Source organism: Rhineura floridana, chromosome 3 (genome assembly GCF_030035675.1).
Source record: "Rhineura floridana isolate rRhiFlo1 chromosome 3, rRhiFlo1.hap2, whole genome shotgun sequence".
Lineage (NCBI taxonomy): Eukaryota > Metazoa > Chordata > Lepidosauria > Squamata > Rhineuridae > Rhineura > Rhineura floridana.
This window is the reverse complement of record NC_084482.1, coordinates 97,589,514-97,607,730: the sequence shown is the minus strand read 5'-3', so window position 1 is coordinate 97,607,730 and position 18,217 is coordinate 97,589,514. Positions and strand designations below refer to the sequence as shown.

The 18,217-nt window shown below is 43.2% G+C and overlaps 1 protein-coding gene across 3 annotated transcripts in view; it reads left to right on the top strand.

Moving 5' to 3' along the window:
* Positions 1-2,227: 2,227 nt before the first annotated feature.
* Positions 2,228-18,217, top strand: part of ARHGAP26 (Rho GTPase activating protein 26) — a 421,406-nt gene continuing 405,416 nt past the window's right edge. Inside the window, exon 1 of one of the 3 annotated variants that reach the window (XM_061616980.1) lies at positions 2,228-3,282. In XM_061616980.1, coding sequence (XP_061472964.1) covers positions 3,129-3,282 — 154 coding nt within the window. In that variant the 5' untranslated portion in view covers positions 2,228-3,128. The remainder of the gene's footprint in view (positions 3,283-18,217) is intronic. The other 2 variants (XM_061616983.1, XM_061616984.1) reach the window with 2 other exon arrangements.

Genomic DNA, 18,217 nt, shown 5'->3' with positions numbered 1-18,217 from the left:
CTCGGAGAATGGCAACAAGGGAGAAAGCCTTCTCAGTGGTGGCCGCCATATTATGGAATGATCTCTGTGGCGAGGTGCGCCTGGCGCCAACACTGTTATCTTTTTGGCTCCAGGTCAAGACTTTCCTCTTCTCCCAGGCATTTTAGCATGTGTTTTATATTGTTTTAAATTTTTAAATTGTGTTTTAAATTGTTTTTTTAAAGATGTATCTTAAATTGTATTTGTTTTTAGTTACTGTAAACCACCCAGAGAGCTTCGGCTATGGGGCAGTATACAAGTATAATAAATAAATAAATAATTTGTGCTACATAGCTGGGAGCAGACTGTGCTGTGGGCTCATGCCATTAAACTTGAGGTGTGTGCTCTGTTTCCCAGGCATTGTTTTTATGTACTTGTAATTTTTTAAAACTACTGTAGAGGTATGACTTTGCACTGCTGCAAGTCTAGTAATAATACCATCATCTGTATAAAGACTCAAGATGCAATCCTGCCTCTCACTCATGGGCAACTTGGGCTGGTGTAGGTCCCATGTTCTTTGTGAACCTCCAGTGTCCTCTTTGTATTGATTCCATTTCTGTTAGTTAAGAGGGATGGTATCCTTTACAAAAAAAGTGTTCAAGTATATATTGTAGTGTCTGGCTGACCTGTGTGCTGTATGTGGAGGAATGTTTTTTGTGTGTGTTCGCAGTTTGTTATATCACTGACAAGTGTATGTGTTGCACATTACCTGTGTGGTTAAGTGAATATCAGTGTTGTCTGTGTGCAATGTTGGGCCAAAGGGGGACCCTAATTCTGAGACTGTGGATAGGATTAAACCTACCACCATCCCATTGTCCCCCAAACTTCTTTTCTGGCCCTTTGGAGCTGAGCAAAGGCTTGCATGGCACAGCAACAGGGAGGAACTTCTGTCCCATGAACCTAATTTGGCCTACTCCATTTGCCCTGTTAGGCTATTTTGGCCAAACCACACCTATATGATATCAGGTATGGGACAGGTACAGGTCTGGCTCAACTGAAAAGGGGTTTGTTTCAGGCACTATCTGCAAAGCCTTGTGCACAGGGCTTCACTGCAAAATACTCTGCAAGACCATTGGCTGAATCCCTTTTTGCTCAACAGAGCTGTTTGACAGTGTAACAGATTGCCTTGGAAGTTGGTATGCTGCCTTTTTCTGGAAGCATTTAAGCAGAGGTTGAATGGCTATTTATTGTCAGGGATGCTGCTGTTGCATCCTGCACTGCAGACCCTGTATTGAGCAGGAAATTGAACTAGATGACCTTCAAGGTTCCTTCCTTCCAACTCTATGATTCTCCCTGTGCTGCGGTCCTAATCCAAATACTGTGTCTCCCCATGATGGCTCCGGCCACATACCAATGTATGTTTAAATTAAAATGGATATATTGATGATTATTGTATTTTACTATGAGCTGATGGTTCCCCTCTTCACTTTATTTTCCTCTCCTTTTGCTTTCCTTCTTTGTTCAATGTGTATATAAAAATTAAAGTAATAATAATAAAAGAACTCTCACATAATAGCTAGTTTAACATTCAAATTGCTATCTCATGGTGCATAGCTAAGGACAGTAATGATACACTCCAGTGCATCCAATAACCAGTGGTGCTTGGATAAATTACAGACATGCATCTGGTGCAAACATTACACCTTTACTCTATGGGATTTAGGGAATGGAAATTAAGCTGAGGCTTAATTTAATTAAGTGGAGGCTGAAGTTCATGATAAACTCGCTTTAGAGGAGTTATAATTGCACTAGGCAAAAATTCAACAGGTGAAACACTTCCCAGTTTTCGCCGCTCTACTGATGGTAACTTTCTGCCTGTCTTGCAGAAAATAATGTATTGCTAGGTTGCTGTGAAAGGCACAAGTGGAGCCGTCAGGGGAAAAAGATGACACCCTTTTTGAAATAGGGTGCTGTTCCAGCCCTTTATTCTGCATGCTATGGACAGAATAAATGGGATTGTTCTTGCTTTTAAAGGGAACATTTCCAAAGGAAGCGCTAGACAAGGCAATCTCTCGCCCTTTCTCTCTATGCCCGAACGTGCCTTACGGGCCTGTTAATTCCCTGTAGAGAAATGGTTCGGTTTCCCCATTTAGTCTGTAGCAACAGGTTTACAAGAAATGCCCTTGAGCAACCCTTGTTTCACCACACCTCCCCCACTACAAAGGTTGTGCCTTTAAGAAGGCGGGAGAGGGAGAGAGCGGCGACGGGAGAGGGAGCACACAACTTCCATGCGGTTTGACATAACTCTGGCCGCTCCCTCTCTCATCCCCGGTCTGTCATCGTAGGACATCTTTCTTCCTTCCCTTTTCCTTGCCCCGCGAGCAGGAGCGGCGCTGATTGGCTGCGGCTGGCGCAAGAGAGGCGGGGTTGCGTTCTGGGAAGGAACCCCCTCTTCTCACAACGTTCCAATGGGCAGCGCGGTCGGAAAATGATATCCAGCGTTCCAATGGGGGAAGTGGAGTGTCCCGATTGATCCCGGATACCGTCGGAGATGGTTGCGCTGAATTAAAGAGCCGCTGCTCCTGCTCCTGTTCAACGAGGCCACGCAGGAGATCTTGCCTTACTGGGAGGTCCTTCAGGCGGTAGCTGCAGCAGCAGCAGTAGCCGCCGCCGCATTGACCGAGCTGAGAGAGACAGAAGGATCCGGCAGCAACGGTAGCTGCACCGCCACCCCTGCATTTGCAGCGTGTTTGGGAGCTCTCGCCATGAGCAATTCTGTGGCGGCGGCAGCGGCGGCAGCAGCAGCATTTGCTACCACTACAGCAGCACCGCCCCCTCTTCCAAACGGCTCCTGTCCTCTCCCCCTGGTATTTGAAGCAGCCCCTAGTGCAAACCTTGTTTGACTTGCTCATTATTATTGTCATCATTTTAATTAATTGTTTTACTTTTGTCTCTGAACCTGACGCCCCGCCTCCTCCGGAGACCAAAATACAGGCTGTTTACTCAGTGGGTGCATATTTTAATTTTGCGGAATGAACTGCATATATTTTAAATTTTAATAGTTTTTTTAAGCGTTTTGAGAAGGACGTTTCATTTGTGTGCATTCATTTTTCCAGCTGATTTGTTTTGTAAAGGATCTCGCTTTGGAAGGGATCTGAAAAAAAAAAATCATGGGACTACCTGCCTTGGAATTTAGTGATTGCTGTTTGGACAGCCCTCAGTTCCGAGAGCGGCTGAAGTCTCACGAAGCTGAGCTGGACAAGACCAACAAGTTCATCAAGGAGCTCATAAAAGATGGAAAGTCGCTCATTGCAGCCCTTAAGAGTGAGTGACAACCTGCCTGTGTTGTCAGACATCTGAATGTCAGGGGGATGATGAAGGGTTGTGGTTGTTATGGTGTCTTAAACCTGAAAGGGAAACCGTGAGGCAGATCTGACTGGGTAGTATTAGAATTCGTGAAATCTCGCCTGTATTGGTATAACAAGGGTTGAGAGAGATAAGTATGCGGAAAACCAATAGAAAACATACAGTGGGCAGAGAAAATCTAGCAGTTTAATGCCAAGCTATAAACCCAGTGGGAGAGTTTATAGTCTATCATTAATGGCTATATTGTCTTAGAAACAGCTATGTTAATGTGGATATGAGCATGTGCATAATACACAGGTGCTAGGGGAAGATAAGAATGGCATTGCTTTATATAGTGATAATATATAAAAAAGCAGTCTGGTTGCTATTCTACGTTGGGTGTGTTGTTTGATTGATTGCCTTTTCCCTGGCCCTTTTGTGAAAGTGAAAGGCCTATGTGTATAACTGTTCAAAGGGTGCTGGTGGTAATAGCCAGGATGGGGAACTTTTTTTCAGCCCAAGGGCCACATTCCCTTATGAGAAACATTCTCGGGGGCTGCATGCTGGTGGTGGTCATGGCCAAAGTTAAAATTGGGAGGTGGAATGGATGTGGCTGTTACCTTTGTGCAGTAGGCAATATTCCAGCCACACAAAATCCAGAGGTCTCTCCATCTAGGCAAGCAAATGGCATTATCAGAATTCAAGGAAACACGTGAGGAGCGTGCAGAGTAGGGCTGGTTAGGCATATGGTCTGCGGAGAGTCCCAAAAACTGAAGAGAAGCCTGGAGGGCTCCAGTTGTCCCCTGGGACCAAGGTTCTCCACACCTCTTTTATAAGTTGAGTTATTTGGCTTGAAGAGTTGTATTTTCCCTTAACAGAGCTGCCCTTGCATTCGAAATTCTTCAGTCACAGGACATTGTTGTGGAATGGAAGGCATGGTCATTAGGAAAACAAGCATTACAGGCATTATCACTTGCTCTGAAGTCCCATAGAAACTGGTGACTTCAGAACGCTTGTTTTCTTTTGGCTGAGGTTGTCCTTTAATTACCAAGGATAGTAAACTTAGCAAAACAATGTTACTAGCTTGATGTTTTGTGCAGATTATTACTTGAGGAGTCTTACGGGGTTACAATATAATGTCACTGCTAAGTTTTTAAGTTGGTTTGAAATTTTGAACCTCCTCAATGACATCTTCTTTAACATGCCTGCTACTTGGTCACATTTCCCCCCAATTAACTACTTGGTCTATTTTTGCCCCTACTCTTCAGAATTCCAGAAGAGTTTGAATTCCTGTTCTTGAGACACAGACTGTGAACATGTTTGCTAAAACTGTTCATTCTAAAGCTGTCCAGCAGTGAGTGTTGAGTGGTAGCCTGCTGTTTGGTTTGCTTCTTTGTGAGCCAAAGGCAAATAATTGCGCTCCTGTGATGGACTCTTTGAAAGCATTAATTGTACTAAACAAGCCTTGAGGGTTATGTCTGTTTCATCACTGGTGTTGTTTGGACTCACTCGCTTGTCATTGATGATGACAATGATAATACATAGCATTCTTGGGAAAGGTTTGAGTATAGCAAGACAGAGCAACACATGCTTACCTGAGAGAGTTGTTCAGAAGCCCAAGTGATGAAACAGTTGCCTTGTAGGCTATATAAGCCCTAATGTTATATAGATTGATCCTACAGAATTAGGTTGTTGCATTTAACCCCTTTGAAATAAAGGTGTGTTTAATGCATAGAATCTGAATGTTACAGCCGACCAAACCCAGCCTGTTGGAGTTGGGAAGTGTGAGTTTGGAAATGAAGTCTTTTGAGAAATAGAGGGTGGCAGTAGTATTTGATGCCTAGTATGATCTTTCTTTTAGGAACAACATTTATTTTATTTATTTATTAGATTTATATCGCACCCTTCCTCCCAGTAGGAGCCCAGGTACAGTGGTATTGATGCCCCTTAGCCTTGATTTCAGATAAGTTGGTAGAGAAGTGCACTTCAAGCTATTGATTGAAACTGTGGGGCACTATCACAGGGTAGATAGGAGGCACTGCTTTGTATCTCTTCAACATATCTGTTTGCCCTGCCCATTTTTCTGGGTGCAGGTTTGCCACTTTTATGGCTCCATTCACGGGCCTCTAGATTTTCTCATATCTGTCGAGGGTGCAGCTGTCTCATCATTGGGACTTTAGTTTTGGTAGCGTTAGTGAAAAGCATTAGTTCTTATTTTTGTTTGTTTGAAAAAGTTACAGAACTTGTATCAGTTGTCTCAACACGAGAGGTAGCAGTCTGTTAGGAAGATGTGCAGAACTGACTCTTCCTTGCTGCCCATTATCACACTATAGTTTTACTCTTGCATGTGGGATCAGCATTGCACCTGTAGCAGGAAATGAATGAAGGAAAATCCCCCATCCCTGCAGCCATCTGGACCTTCCAAAAATCCTCTCCAGAAGGCCCTCTGGAAAATTGTGGGGTAGGGTATAGGGAGCTGCTTAAACAACAGTGGCACCTGCTCAAAATTAGACTTGAAATTCTAAGATAAGTTAACTTAATTAAATTCATGGAAGAAAAGTTTCCCATCTCCCTGTCACTCCGCAGTCCCCCCTTCCCATGCTCCATCTTACAATTTCAGGAGGGCCCCCTGGTCCTCCGGAGTACCTTTGGGAGGACTAGGGCAGGGGGAAGAGGAACGGATGGGAAACTTCTTTTCCCTGAACTTCCTTGAGTTGACTTAGGATCCAAGCCAATATATTGAGATGTTTATTACCAAAACAGAGAGTTCCTAGCAAACCAACTGTAATCTTGTAGGGGCCATTATTTGCTGACATATTTACAAGAATATTGTGAATCAATGATAATATGATAGGTATGCAGCGTTAATCAAATAATCCATCCCAATTTCAGTTGACAGTATTTCTTCTGCCAATTCAATCCCAGACTGAGGCAGGCAATTCAAATATTTCCATATAAATCTTTTTGGGCCATTCCAGAACTGTCTCCATAAGTAGCTGTTCCACCTGGCTGCCTCAGAGGGAGAGGTGAATTGGAGGGCCTTCTCCATCAGTCTGCATGGGACCACTGGCCATTTAAATTGTCTCATCCTAGAATCATGTTGTGGGGTGTCCATGATACCTAAATGTGATTAGTTCCCCCTCCTCCCCAGTCTTAATTTGTGAACCATTATCTAAAACTGAGCCTGACCACTGTTGTCCACGCACTGGTAACCTCTAGGCTGGATTACTATAATGCGCTGTATGTGGGGCTGCCCTTGAGGTTGGTCCGACAGCTGCAGCTGGTGCAAAATGCGACGGCAAGACTGCTCACTGGAGCAGGGTATCGCCAACATGTCACCCCGCTGCTGAAAGAATTGCACTGGCTGCCCATTTGCTACTGGGCCAAGTTCAAGGTTCTAGTTTTGGCGTACAAAGCCCTATACAGCTCGGGACCAGGATACCTGAAAGACCTTCTTCCCCTTATATACCCAGTCAATCACTGTGCTCTGCAGGTGAGGGCCTCCTGCAGATACCATCTTATCAGGAGGTTCGTTCTGTACAATATAGGAAATGGACCTTTAGTGTGGCAGCACCTACCCTGTGGAATTCCCTCCTTTTGAATATTAGGCAGGCGCCATCTCTGCTATCTTTTCGGCGCCTTTTGAAGACTTTCCTCTTTCAACAAGCCTTTTAAATTGAGACCTATCCCAGTCTGCATCTGTGTCAGAATTGCTTAATATGTTTTTGATAATGTTTTTAACCCTTTTTAAGGTTGTTTTTTAAAATGTTTTTAATGCTGTTTTGTTTTAATGTATTTTAAGATGTTTTTATGATGTTTTAAAGTGTTTTAGTGCTTTGTTGCCGCCGCCGTGGGCTGGGAGGAAAGAGAGGATACAAATTAATGAATAAGAACTGTGAACCAACTTGAATCCATTGCCCCAAAGTATCTGCCAAATTCTTGAACCTGGCAGATATGGACAATGGTTTTGTATAGGAGTCTAATGAGTATGGAGCTGGGGATGTGGCAGAAGAGAAATTCCATAGTTATGATATTCATTTTGTCTGGGAGTGCTTGCAGATCCAGTATTCTGCTATGGGGTCATTTCTGTGCTTTCTTGAAAGCACAGTGGCAAAAGGACCTTTAATTTCATTTTAACTTCTGTTTCTATGCCTTTTCAGCTACTCTGGCTATGCATATATGCTTTTTTTCTTTGTAGGGGTTCCTTTGGGACAAAACTTTGTGTTGACAGATATCAAGATGCTGCCACATGACATGATGCTGCATTCCCACTTGACACGGCAGCTTGGAAGCTTTACATGCCTTAACTTATTTTTGGCTCCCACTAACATACATTGGGTTGCTCATCCAAAAGGAGGGCAGCTGGCCCAACTATTCATGGCCTGTGTATATTGGAATTGTAGTCAGAAGTGTACAGCTGTAGCTGTGAAGTTTCATTTAATGACCCTCCCACTTTTGGGTCACATTTGGGTGCAAGCTTTCGGTTGCTTTTTATCTAAAATCTTGCAGGTCCTGATCATGCCTGCTCAAAATTCTACTTTGAACTTGTGTTTTTCTATTTTTGATGGAGAATGTATCCACAATTTTGGTACCTCATGACTAGCAGTATAATCGCAACCTTTATGTTTTTCCACATGTGAAAGACTGCGATCTGGTTTAGAATTAGCGTTTTATTGTGGAAAAAACTAACTGTAGTTCCACAGAATTCTTTCTGATAAGATAATGGAATCTAAAACTGCATTATTTGAAATAGCTTGGTTGATGAAACTGTAGTTCTAGTAAAGTCCTCAAAGCTTTCTTGGACAACACAATTGGTAGTTCTCTCCTGCTAAATACTATATGCACAAATGCCCTCTTTATAATTTAAAGTTTTATTTACTATTTCTGTTGTTAATATAGGGTGGGTTTTTTTAACACAAAAGTGCCTCAGAGTGACGTGCAGTGTAAGAACAGTAATAACATAGGAACGTAGGGATCTGCTTTATACTGAGTCAGGCTATGGGTCCATCTAGCTCAGCATTGTCTATACTGGCAGCAGCTCTCCAAGGGTTCAGGCAGGGAATCCCTTCCAACCCTGTCTGAAGATGCTGGGGATTGAACCCGGCATTTTCTGCATGCAAGGCAGGTGCTCTTCCACTGGCCTATAGCCCTTCCCCAAGTAACATTCAAACCAAATATCAGCATAAAACAAAAACCTAAGATCTGATTATTTTTTTTGTTAACGTACAGGAATACTCACTCTCTTTAGATATCCCATCAGTCGCCCATGACCCAAATTCAGACAGGAGGAGGACAGCCAGGGGGAGGAAAGCCACAAATGATCCAAACCTCCTGAGTATTTGGGTGAGGCAGTTTGAGAATCAGGATTCAAAGAGCCTCAAGAATTTGATGATACCGTAGGCAGGATGGTCACACTGAGTTAAATTCTTTACAGTTGGTCCTCTGATTGCCAGGTTTGAAATCTCCCCTCTCTCTGAATTTTGATGTGTTGATGGATGAGGCATATCGTTATCATGGCAGCTCTCAAGATTTTATCACTTATGACATTGATATCATCTTCCATGTAGATGTTACATATCCTCAGATTGGGCTAAACTGAAAATGTGGAGGCTGAATGAGGAATGAAGTTGATTCACAGCTCTACTTTTCTACTGTGGTTGGACGAGGCCATTATATATGAGCTGTACTAGCCTTTATACCTTTGAATGTTAGCACTGTTTTTCCAGGATAGATACAAGTACTGTGATTGAACAGCAGAAGGACAGTTTGGCTTCCAACACTTGTTATGATAGTGAAAGGTTTCAAATATGAATAAATTAATCTTATATGACTGGAACATTGTTGTTCTCAGAATAAGCAGGGTGAGGATGAAAGAGCAAATGGGAGCTTGTTATCTGCAGTACTCAGAAGCCTTATCTGTAACTGGCTTCGCTCATACATGTATTTTCTTTTTGTACTACAGTGGGGTCACCAACATATTGCTTGTGGCCACTGTCATACCCTTGAAGACTTCCCCTGGCATCTACAAAGCCTCTGACTGCCCTCTCCCCGCTCCTTCATGAAGTGATAAGGCTACCTCTTCCCCCACTGAAAAGTACATAAAGTTGAAGGAGGAAGCTGGAAGAGCAATACACTCCCCTCCCCCCATTCACCTCTATGTGATTTTCAAGGCTTGGACTAGATGAGCAGTGACTGAAAGGTATGGGGGAGAGAAGGAAGGAAAGAGGAATGGTCTGGAAGATTGGGGTGGAAAAATCAGGAAATTGAAAATAGAGAGGTGTATGTGTGCACACAAACAAAAATGGGATCCAGTAAAGCGAATCCTCCCTTTTTAGAGGGAAGGGTGAGAAAAAAGGCAGAGAAGCGACCAGAGGAGATAGTGTCCATGGCCCTCTCTCAAAATGCAACCTGTGCCTACAAGCCCCAAAGGTTGGCATTTGCTGCTATAATGTATAAAGAAAATATTTTCCTTTGGTTAGATTGACCTGTAACTGTACTGTAGCCACTGAACTTGGTATGAGTGAGTTTCAGTGTGTGGGTGCAACAAAAAGATGGATGATTCAGCCTGCAATGCCTTTGTATCCATCCTTGTACCAAAAGAAAAAGGGAAAACAGGGCCATGTGGTCACACAGAATGCCCACAGCTGCTTTGGGAGCAACTCAATGGGAAAAAAAGCATAAAAGGGAAAAAATGGCAATAAGATTCCTCCTCCCCTGTCTTTCCCAGTTGTGTCTGATCAGGGCGGCTTCTGATGATAAACATTTCTACATATCTAATGTCAGTAGGACAGACAAATTACTTTAAAATGGTATGTGAGATGTTATATCTGAATTGAGGGATATTTCTCGGCTTGATGGGGTGTGATGAATAAGGAGCAGCCTTCTGAATAATAGGGACATGTGGCATTTTTTTCTTGTCTCCATTTATCACTTCCTTGATGTTCGGAGTGGCCTGTTCTTCGTCAACACATGTTCTTCTTCTCTTGCTCATAATGGCATGTGTAAATTATTCAGAACATTTTGCAAATGCTAAGCTTCAAGTGAGGCTCAAAGATAAAATGTGAATAGTGGGTGTAGAAAATTAACAAATATGACAAGCAGCAGCAGGCAACAGTCTAAAAAAGGGCTGGGCAACTCTGTCAGTACCAGAGGCCACACTGGAAATGTGTAATGGGCTGAGGTTGTGAAACAGATATTGGATTTTGTACATGCATTACATCATTTTTTCGCTGGCCTTGCAAATGACCTTGTAGAAGTCACTAGTTCACAAAAAGTGCTAGCCTGTCTGCCCATACATCCCAGTGTAAATGGTGCGAAATTTCAGTCTTCATCCCAAATCACTGGGATGGTTGCTGCTGTTTTTGGAAGAAAGGAAGGCTGCTGTTCCCAGCTGCATTCTCTAAGAAACGGAGGTTCATGCTGCAAACAACCACCTAGCCATTAATCCATCCATAAATTTACTGTATCTCTGCAACAGGTCCTAAACACAAATGTACTGGACACAGTGAGCTTACATCTGAGTTAGCATACATAGGATTGCACCATCAGTTGCTTCCTGTGTAGAAGAACATGCCCACAAGAGAGATTCATGCAGAAACACAGGATGGTGCTCCACTGAAAGCAGGTCATACTGCTGCATCTTTGCATCAGAAGTAGTAGCAGATGGCAGAATACATTACAAGGGTAGGGTTTTTTTTAATCCTTACACTTTGAATGTTTATGGGTACAATAGATTTGTAATCCTTTATAGTGTGTCTTACAGTCCTAGCATACAAACTAGTTTGCACAAGTATCTTTGATGTTTAAATTCAAGTTTTCCACATAGTTATACCTGTTTGTAGAGAATAAAAATTGCTACATGAATTAATGTTCCTTGATAAATCTCCACAAGTGATGCAGACTAGTTCTAGTCAATTAGCTGATTTCTCTTCCTGCCATGCCTCAAATATGAGTACTCTTTCCTAGAATTGCAAAAAGAAAAAGAAGTGCACTATACATTGTACTGAAACTGGATTTATGCAGGACTGGCTTTGGACAGGTTGGTTGGAAGAGGACTGCTGGATCAGATCAAAGTCCCATCTAGTTCAGCGTTTTGTTCTTACATTGACTAACTAGATGCCCATGGGAAGCCCACAAGCAGAACCTGAGTGAAATAACACTCTCCCCTTTTGTGCTCTCCAGCAACTGGTATTCATAGGCGTACCACTTCCAGTACTAGACACGCCTGTCATGGCCAGTAGCCATTGGTAGCTTCCTACATCATGAATTTGTCCAATCCCTTTTTAAAGCTGTCCAAGTTGACAGCCTTCACTACATCTTGTGGAGCAAATTCCTTAGTTTAATTCTGCACTATTTGAAGAAATATTCACTAATAGGCAAAAAACCTTACGGTTTCAGAATGTACCTATAGCCAACAGATATTTCTATCAAACTTTAAAGAGCAGGGAAATTGAGCAGCTATAGTGAATGCACCAGGGGAGCAGGAGACCTGACCTCCTCCCTGAGATAATGTACTCCCTTACAAATTTGTCAAAATGCAAACACAATTTGGGTGGTTTTCACAGTCCAATACATGTCCTGTGTAGTTTGGAAGAATTTGGTAATGTGCCTCTGAACATGTGGTGAGTGGTGGCAACATCTGCAATCTCCAGAGATGGAGAATTACATTTTTATGTTTGTTGGTATTCTTCTTACTTTGCTTCTTTTCTGTGTTACTACTGCTTCTACAGAGAATCTAACCTAGAAAATTATATTTCTCTCATTATTCATTGTAGAAATCTGTGTCAAATTTATTTTTATTAATTTCAAAGCCTTTTTATTGGTCAGTGTCATATGATGGTGAAGAGAGTCTTTTGTGTTTCAAACTGGAGGTTATGCTCTTTTTCTGTTTTGGGCGCATTAACAGTTGAATCTGAAACTGCAGTTTGATGTAAAATCAGACTGATTACAATATGTTGCTACTTCACCAATGACTCTAGCTGTTGGAAAAAACAATCTTGGCCTGCCCAAGATGCATGTTTTCAGCCTGCTATGCTTAAACTACTCCACCTAAGGAAAGGTGGGCATGGTCAATTAAAAACATAGAGCACATCTAGAATTCTGCTAGAATATATTACCCCTCCCACTATTTTATCTTGTGCAAACTGAGACACTGCTCATGTCCGCTGGAAACTATTCTGCAGAATAGTCAGTGCCATTATTCCACAATTAGTTTTGGAGCTTTTTTTTTTTAGTGTTGCAAAGTGTTGCTGTACTTCACATATTCACAGAAACAGAAGCAAAAGAGAATGATTTACTATAGGAAACTTCACTAAAATTACAAAGTAAATCAAACATATTTAAAGTGACTATCTGAACTATTATCAACTGTTTTAATGTTGTTGCTTCCTCCCTGCTAAAACAAAATCAACACAGCACATGTCTTGTTTTTGTTATTTGGACTGATTGCAGGTGTTGCCACCACTCACCATATTCTCAGAGGCACATGTTAGCAAATTCTTCCAACCTACACAGGAAGTGGGTTGGACTGTGAAAGGCCAACCCAAATTGTGTTTGCATTTTGACAAATTTGTAGGGCAGTCCAATATCTCAGAGAGGAGTTCAGGTCTCCTGCTCCCCTGGTGCATTCACTATAGCTGCCCAATTTCCCTGCTTTTTAAAGTTTGATAGAAATATCTGTTGGCAGTGTGGTGTAGTGGGTAGAGTGTTGGACTACGACCTGGGAGACCATGGTTTGAATCCCCACACAGCCATGAAGCTCACTGGGTGACCTTGGGTCAGTCACTGCCTTTCAGCCTCAGAGGAAGGCAATGGTAAACCCCCTCTGAATACCGCTTACCATGAAAACCCTATTCATAGGGTTGCCATAAGTCGGAATTGACTTGAAGGCAGTCCATAGGTACATTCTTAAATGGCAAGGGTTTTTGTTTTGTCTATTAGTGAATTTCCCTGCTTTTTAGTCGGGGAGGTAAGCAATGGGATCCTGTGTAAGTTTGCTGAGGACAGATTGATCATTTGCATGCTTGTTGAGTTCAGTGGGATTTACTCCCCTGCAATCATGCTTAGGATAGGTGAAACTGACCATGGGGAGGAAGGGCTGGAGTGGGCAGGGGAGGAGGAAGAGGGGAGGAGAGGAAGAAGGGTGGAGTAGGGGAGAGGAGAGGGGAAGGAGGGGAAAGGCAGGTCTGATCATTTGCATGCTTATAGAGTCCAGTGGGATTTACTCCAGTGCAATCATGGCTAGGATAGGTAAAACTGACAATGGGGGAGGGGGAGGGGGAGGGAAGGAGGGTAGAAGGGAGAAGAAGGAAGGGGAGGGGGAAGGAGGGAATTGGAAGGGGAGGGGTGAAGGAAGGGGGAGGGAAGTGGCAAAAGGGAGGTGATGGGAGGGAGGAGAAGGAAGAAGGGTGGGCAGGTTTGATCATTTGCATGCTTATTGAGTTCAGTTGGGATTTACTCCCATGCAATCATGCTTAGGATAGGTAAAACTGACCATGGGGGAGGGGGAGGGGGTAAGGAAGGCGGGGAAGGAGGGGATTGGAAGGGTAGGGGTGAAGGGAGGGGTGAAGGAAGGGGGAGGGAAGGGGCAAGAGGGAGGGGATAGGAGGGGGGAGGATAGGTTTGATTATTTGCATGCTTTTTGAGTTCAGTGGGATTTATTCCTGTGCAATCATGCTTGATGGGCTATCTCCAAGTTGATTCTGACTTATGGCAACCCTTTGAATAGGGTTTTCATGGTAAGCGGTATTCAGAGGTGGTAAGCGGTATTCTGAGGCTGAGAGGCAGTGACTGGCCCAAGGTCACCCAGTGGGCTTCATGGTTGTGTGGGAATTCAAACCCTGGTCTCCCAGGACCTGGGGAAGGGGCAGGAAGGGGAGGGGAGGAGATTGGATGGGTGGGTACTGGGCAGAGGGGAAGCCGCTTTCCTTTCCAAAAGGAAAACACTGTGAACAGTATCATTCTGTTTCAGGGTTTCCCTCACCTTTTTATTCTTCAGCAGGCACTTGTAGCCTCCCACCCAAATTTAAAGCAAAGCTGTCCCTGGCCACATCCACACCAGGCCTTTACAGGCATACCCCGCTTAACGTCGCTTCACTTAACGTCGCCTCTCTATAACGTACATGCTCCATATGCCTGTATTTCTCCAGAAACGCAGCGCAGCAGCAGAGGCTTTAGCGCGTGGGGGTGGAAATAGATGCGATCGCGCCACCGCAAATCAGCCGGGAGGTGCGATTGCGATTAGCTAAGAGGCGCGTTAGCGCAGCAGCAGAGACTTTAGCGTGGGGCTTTGAGGCTCCGCATGAAGGAGAGGTAAAAAAAGTTTTAAAAGGTAGTGCTTCACTTTAAGGACATTTTCAGTTTACGTACTCGCTCTGGTCCCATTGAGTACGTTAATGCGAGGTATTACTGTATTTCACTTTGGAGAGTCATGGCTTCTCTCAAAGAATCCTGGGAAGTGTATTTAGGGTGCTGAGAGTTGCTAGGAGATGCCCTGTTCCTCTCACAGAGCTTCAATCAGAGTGGCTGACTGTTATACCATTGTGGCCACTGGAGCTTTGTCAGGGGAATAGGAATCTCCTCTCGGCACCCTTCACAAACTGCACTTCCCAGGATTCTTTCAGGGAAGCCATGGCTGTCTCAAGTGAAATAAAGGTCTGGCATGGGTGTGGTCCCCTGATTAGGCAAGCCCAGCAGCTGTGAGTCTGGCTTTTAGAACACTGACAGTTGGTTCTTACTGAGCATGCCTGATATTATCATTGAGTTCAATGCAAAATTTCTTAAATTAATTAAAAATCAGCCAGGCATTTTAAAAAACTTTTAAACTGCAGAAGATGAAGGTCAGAGTATGGGGCAAGGTCAGTTATGGGATTACAGGTACTCTGTGAACATTTTAATTAATTTCAACAAATTATGAGACCATTGACAGAAAAAAGTCCAAAAGAGGTCTGGTTTTTCTCTCTCTCTTTTTAGACTTTGAACTCTCTATTCTCTCTGACTGTTTTGTGTATTGCCATAAAAATTGAGAGGATTGTTAAGCAAATGTTTCTGAGTTCAGGACTATAAGTTTTGTAAGGTTTTGTTTTGAAATGAGCTTACGGGAAGCATCAGAATGACGTGTGGGGGGTATTTTCAGTTGCTGAATGCAAAAAATCCATTGTGACTATAGTATATAGCCACTCTCATGGCTGTATAATTTCATCTTGTCTGTCTTGAATCTTCAACGTTCAGCTTCACTGGGTAACCTCAGATTCTAGTATTATGAGAGGAAGAAAAACATCTCTCTATCCACTTTCTCCACCTAATGCTTAATTTTATACAACTCTATCATTGCTGTTGGAGCAACCCAACCCCCCCATCTGCTGTTCTGGAGGGGGGTTGGATGAGATGGAGGTATGCACCCGGCATCACTGGCTTTCACTGTTGGGGGAACTCTGCTATTGGTGGGAAAGCCCTGACAGTTAGGAATACCCCAGTGTGCCTGCCTGAATGGCTGAAACCGATGAAAACAGAATGTTGTGGGGGAGGGATTGGATCCTGTGCTGATCCTGCTCCTGTCACATGTCTGCGATGAGCCTGATTCAGGCCTCTTCACTGTGTCAGCCTAGAAGCTGATGTAGTGAAGGAGCATTTTTCCCCCTCCTGCTCCACTCTGCTTTCTGTCCTGGCTAGCATGAGGACCAGAGCTGTGGACAGGGTGCTGGTGGTGCTGCTCTATCAAGCCTCGTAATTGAGAACCTGGGATTGGGATTGCAGCCTAACTCCTTTTTTCTAAGTTTCAAATGTTCTAATCTTTCCACACAGAGAGTAACCTTTGCTCATAGGGGAGCTGTTCCAGTCTCTTGATAACTTTAGTTGCTGTCTTATGCACAAATGAAAATGAAGAGCTGATCATGTAGTCTTTTTGATATTTGCATTGTAGTTTTGTTGTGTTTGATGCAAGTTGTTGACTCCTGATTCTAAAAAAGCTCTTGTATCTTTCACTAAATGGGAAAAATTGATAAGTGCACCCTTCTTTCATCACACTTCCGAGCAAGCTGCTGGACATGTTGCATGCTGCTATTAAAGAAGCAGAGCTATTCTCCAAGACCAAGTTCTGCTGGCCATGTGTCCAAAAGAATGAAAGATCTGGCAGGTCCCTGCCTGGAGCTTGTGGTAGATCTGCATGGTGGCAGTTCAAAGTGTGAATGTCCTCAGATACCACATGATAAAATCAGGCTGTGCTGGTTCTTGGAGTTATGGCAGGTGATTCTATTCTTCTGTGGTCCATTATTCCACAGCCTCCTGCTCAGATCACCCCAAAGCTGCTAGATAATCAATGTGATAGGTTGGACTAGTGTTAATACTCTTATGACAGCTGAACATCTGCATGCCTTGTCTTAAAAGATGTTCTAAAGTATTTTAAAACAGAAGAATTTATTCTGCCTTTCCTGTGAGTGTAGTCTTAAATTGCCAAGGTTCAGCCAGAGGGGGTTTAATTTGGTTTTAGATTTACAGGATTTGTTTTACACTTGGATCATGCTAAATGATTTTCCACACTTCTTCTGCTTTATCTTTTTCTGTCCATACTTAGTTGTATTCCAGCCTACCACTAATTGATGAATATGTGGGTGACTGTTAGTGCAGATGAGAGTGAACCATTCTGTAGGTTTTGTATATTTTATTACAGGAAAAAACCAACACCTTGTACGTGCAGTTCCCACCTCTTATGAGTTCATAATAATAAAAAAGTAGCATTCTTCCTTGATGTTCTGAATAATGGGGTTTTGATCCTCTCAGAAACCTTTCTTTTTTGTATTTAGTACATTATTCCTCAATTTCACCAGTTGCAGCTCTGTGCCAGCAGAGGACATGAGTGCCTGCTCCTATTCTTGACCTGCACAAAGTTACACATTGCCTGGCAGCCAGACATTCATGATGTAGGTCAGCCTTGCCCAAACTTTGGGTCTCCAGATGGTGCTGGACCACAATTCTCATCATTCCTGACCATTGGCCATGCTGGCTAGGGCTGATGGAGGTTGTAGTCCAACAACATCTGGGGACCCAAAGGTTGGGAAAGGTAGTCCACCAGGAGCCCAAAAACTGCTTGTTGCTGCTTGTCTGAAATTACAAAGGTAGTGGAGGTTGTCAAGCACCAGGGAGCACATAACACATGACTGTTAAATTGGGTTCAGCTTGATGGGTCTCTAGCTGTGGAGGTCTGTTCTGACTGCTGCTTTGCCAGTACAACAGCTGACAGGATCTGGCTTGTTAGTATCAATGAGCTTTAAGATATCCCACAGCTAGTATATTCTTATGCAGGTGTATTCTTATGGAAAGAACCTGACAGCGATGTCCTGCATAAGCCTTTTTCAGCAGTGTCACATCTGTGATATGATGCTGCTTCTTGGTTTATGTTTGCATAGCATTGGTTTAGATGTAACTATTTGCTGTTGCTTCTGGCCAGTTGATAAAAGTTCCACAAGGTCTAGGGGAGTCAGCAAGCCTGTTCCATTCTATTTATGAAATGAAATGATTGCAAGTGGTGCAGTGGCAGTGAGGTCTGCAACTAATACAGGGTGTACTCTTGTGATTGACACTCATGATGAAATGCAGATGTGCATTTGAACAAACAAATTATACTGCAAGAGGAAGACTTAATTGCAAAACAGTAGGTTGCAATACATAACCCACTGGAGAACATAACAAATGGCTTTAAAGGTTATAGATTACATTCAAAGATGTTGGCTTCAGGTTATGTAACTACTGTTAATGATTGGAGAATAGGTTTCATTTTCTACCAGAATCTCTATAGATTCCCTTTCGTTCTGTTAATAGTAGTGAGGAGTTGCAGTTATGGCTTTTGATGTCGTAATTTGCTAGGTACCCTAACAGTTTCTGTCTTGACCGTCCCCTCTTTCTGAAATACTTTACGGTC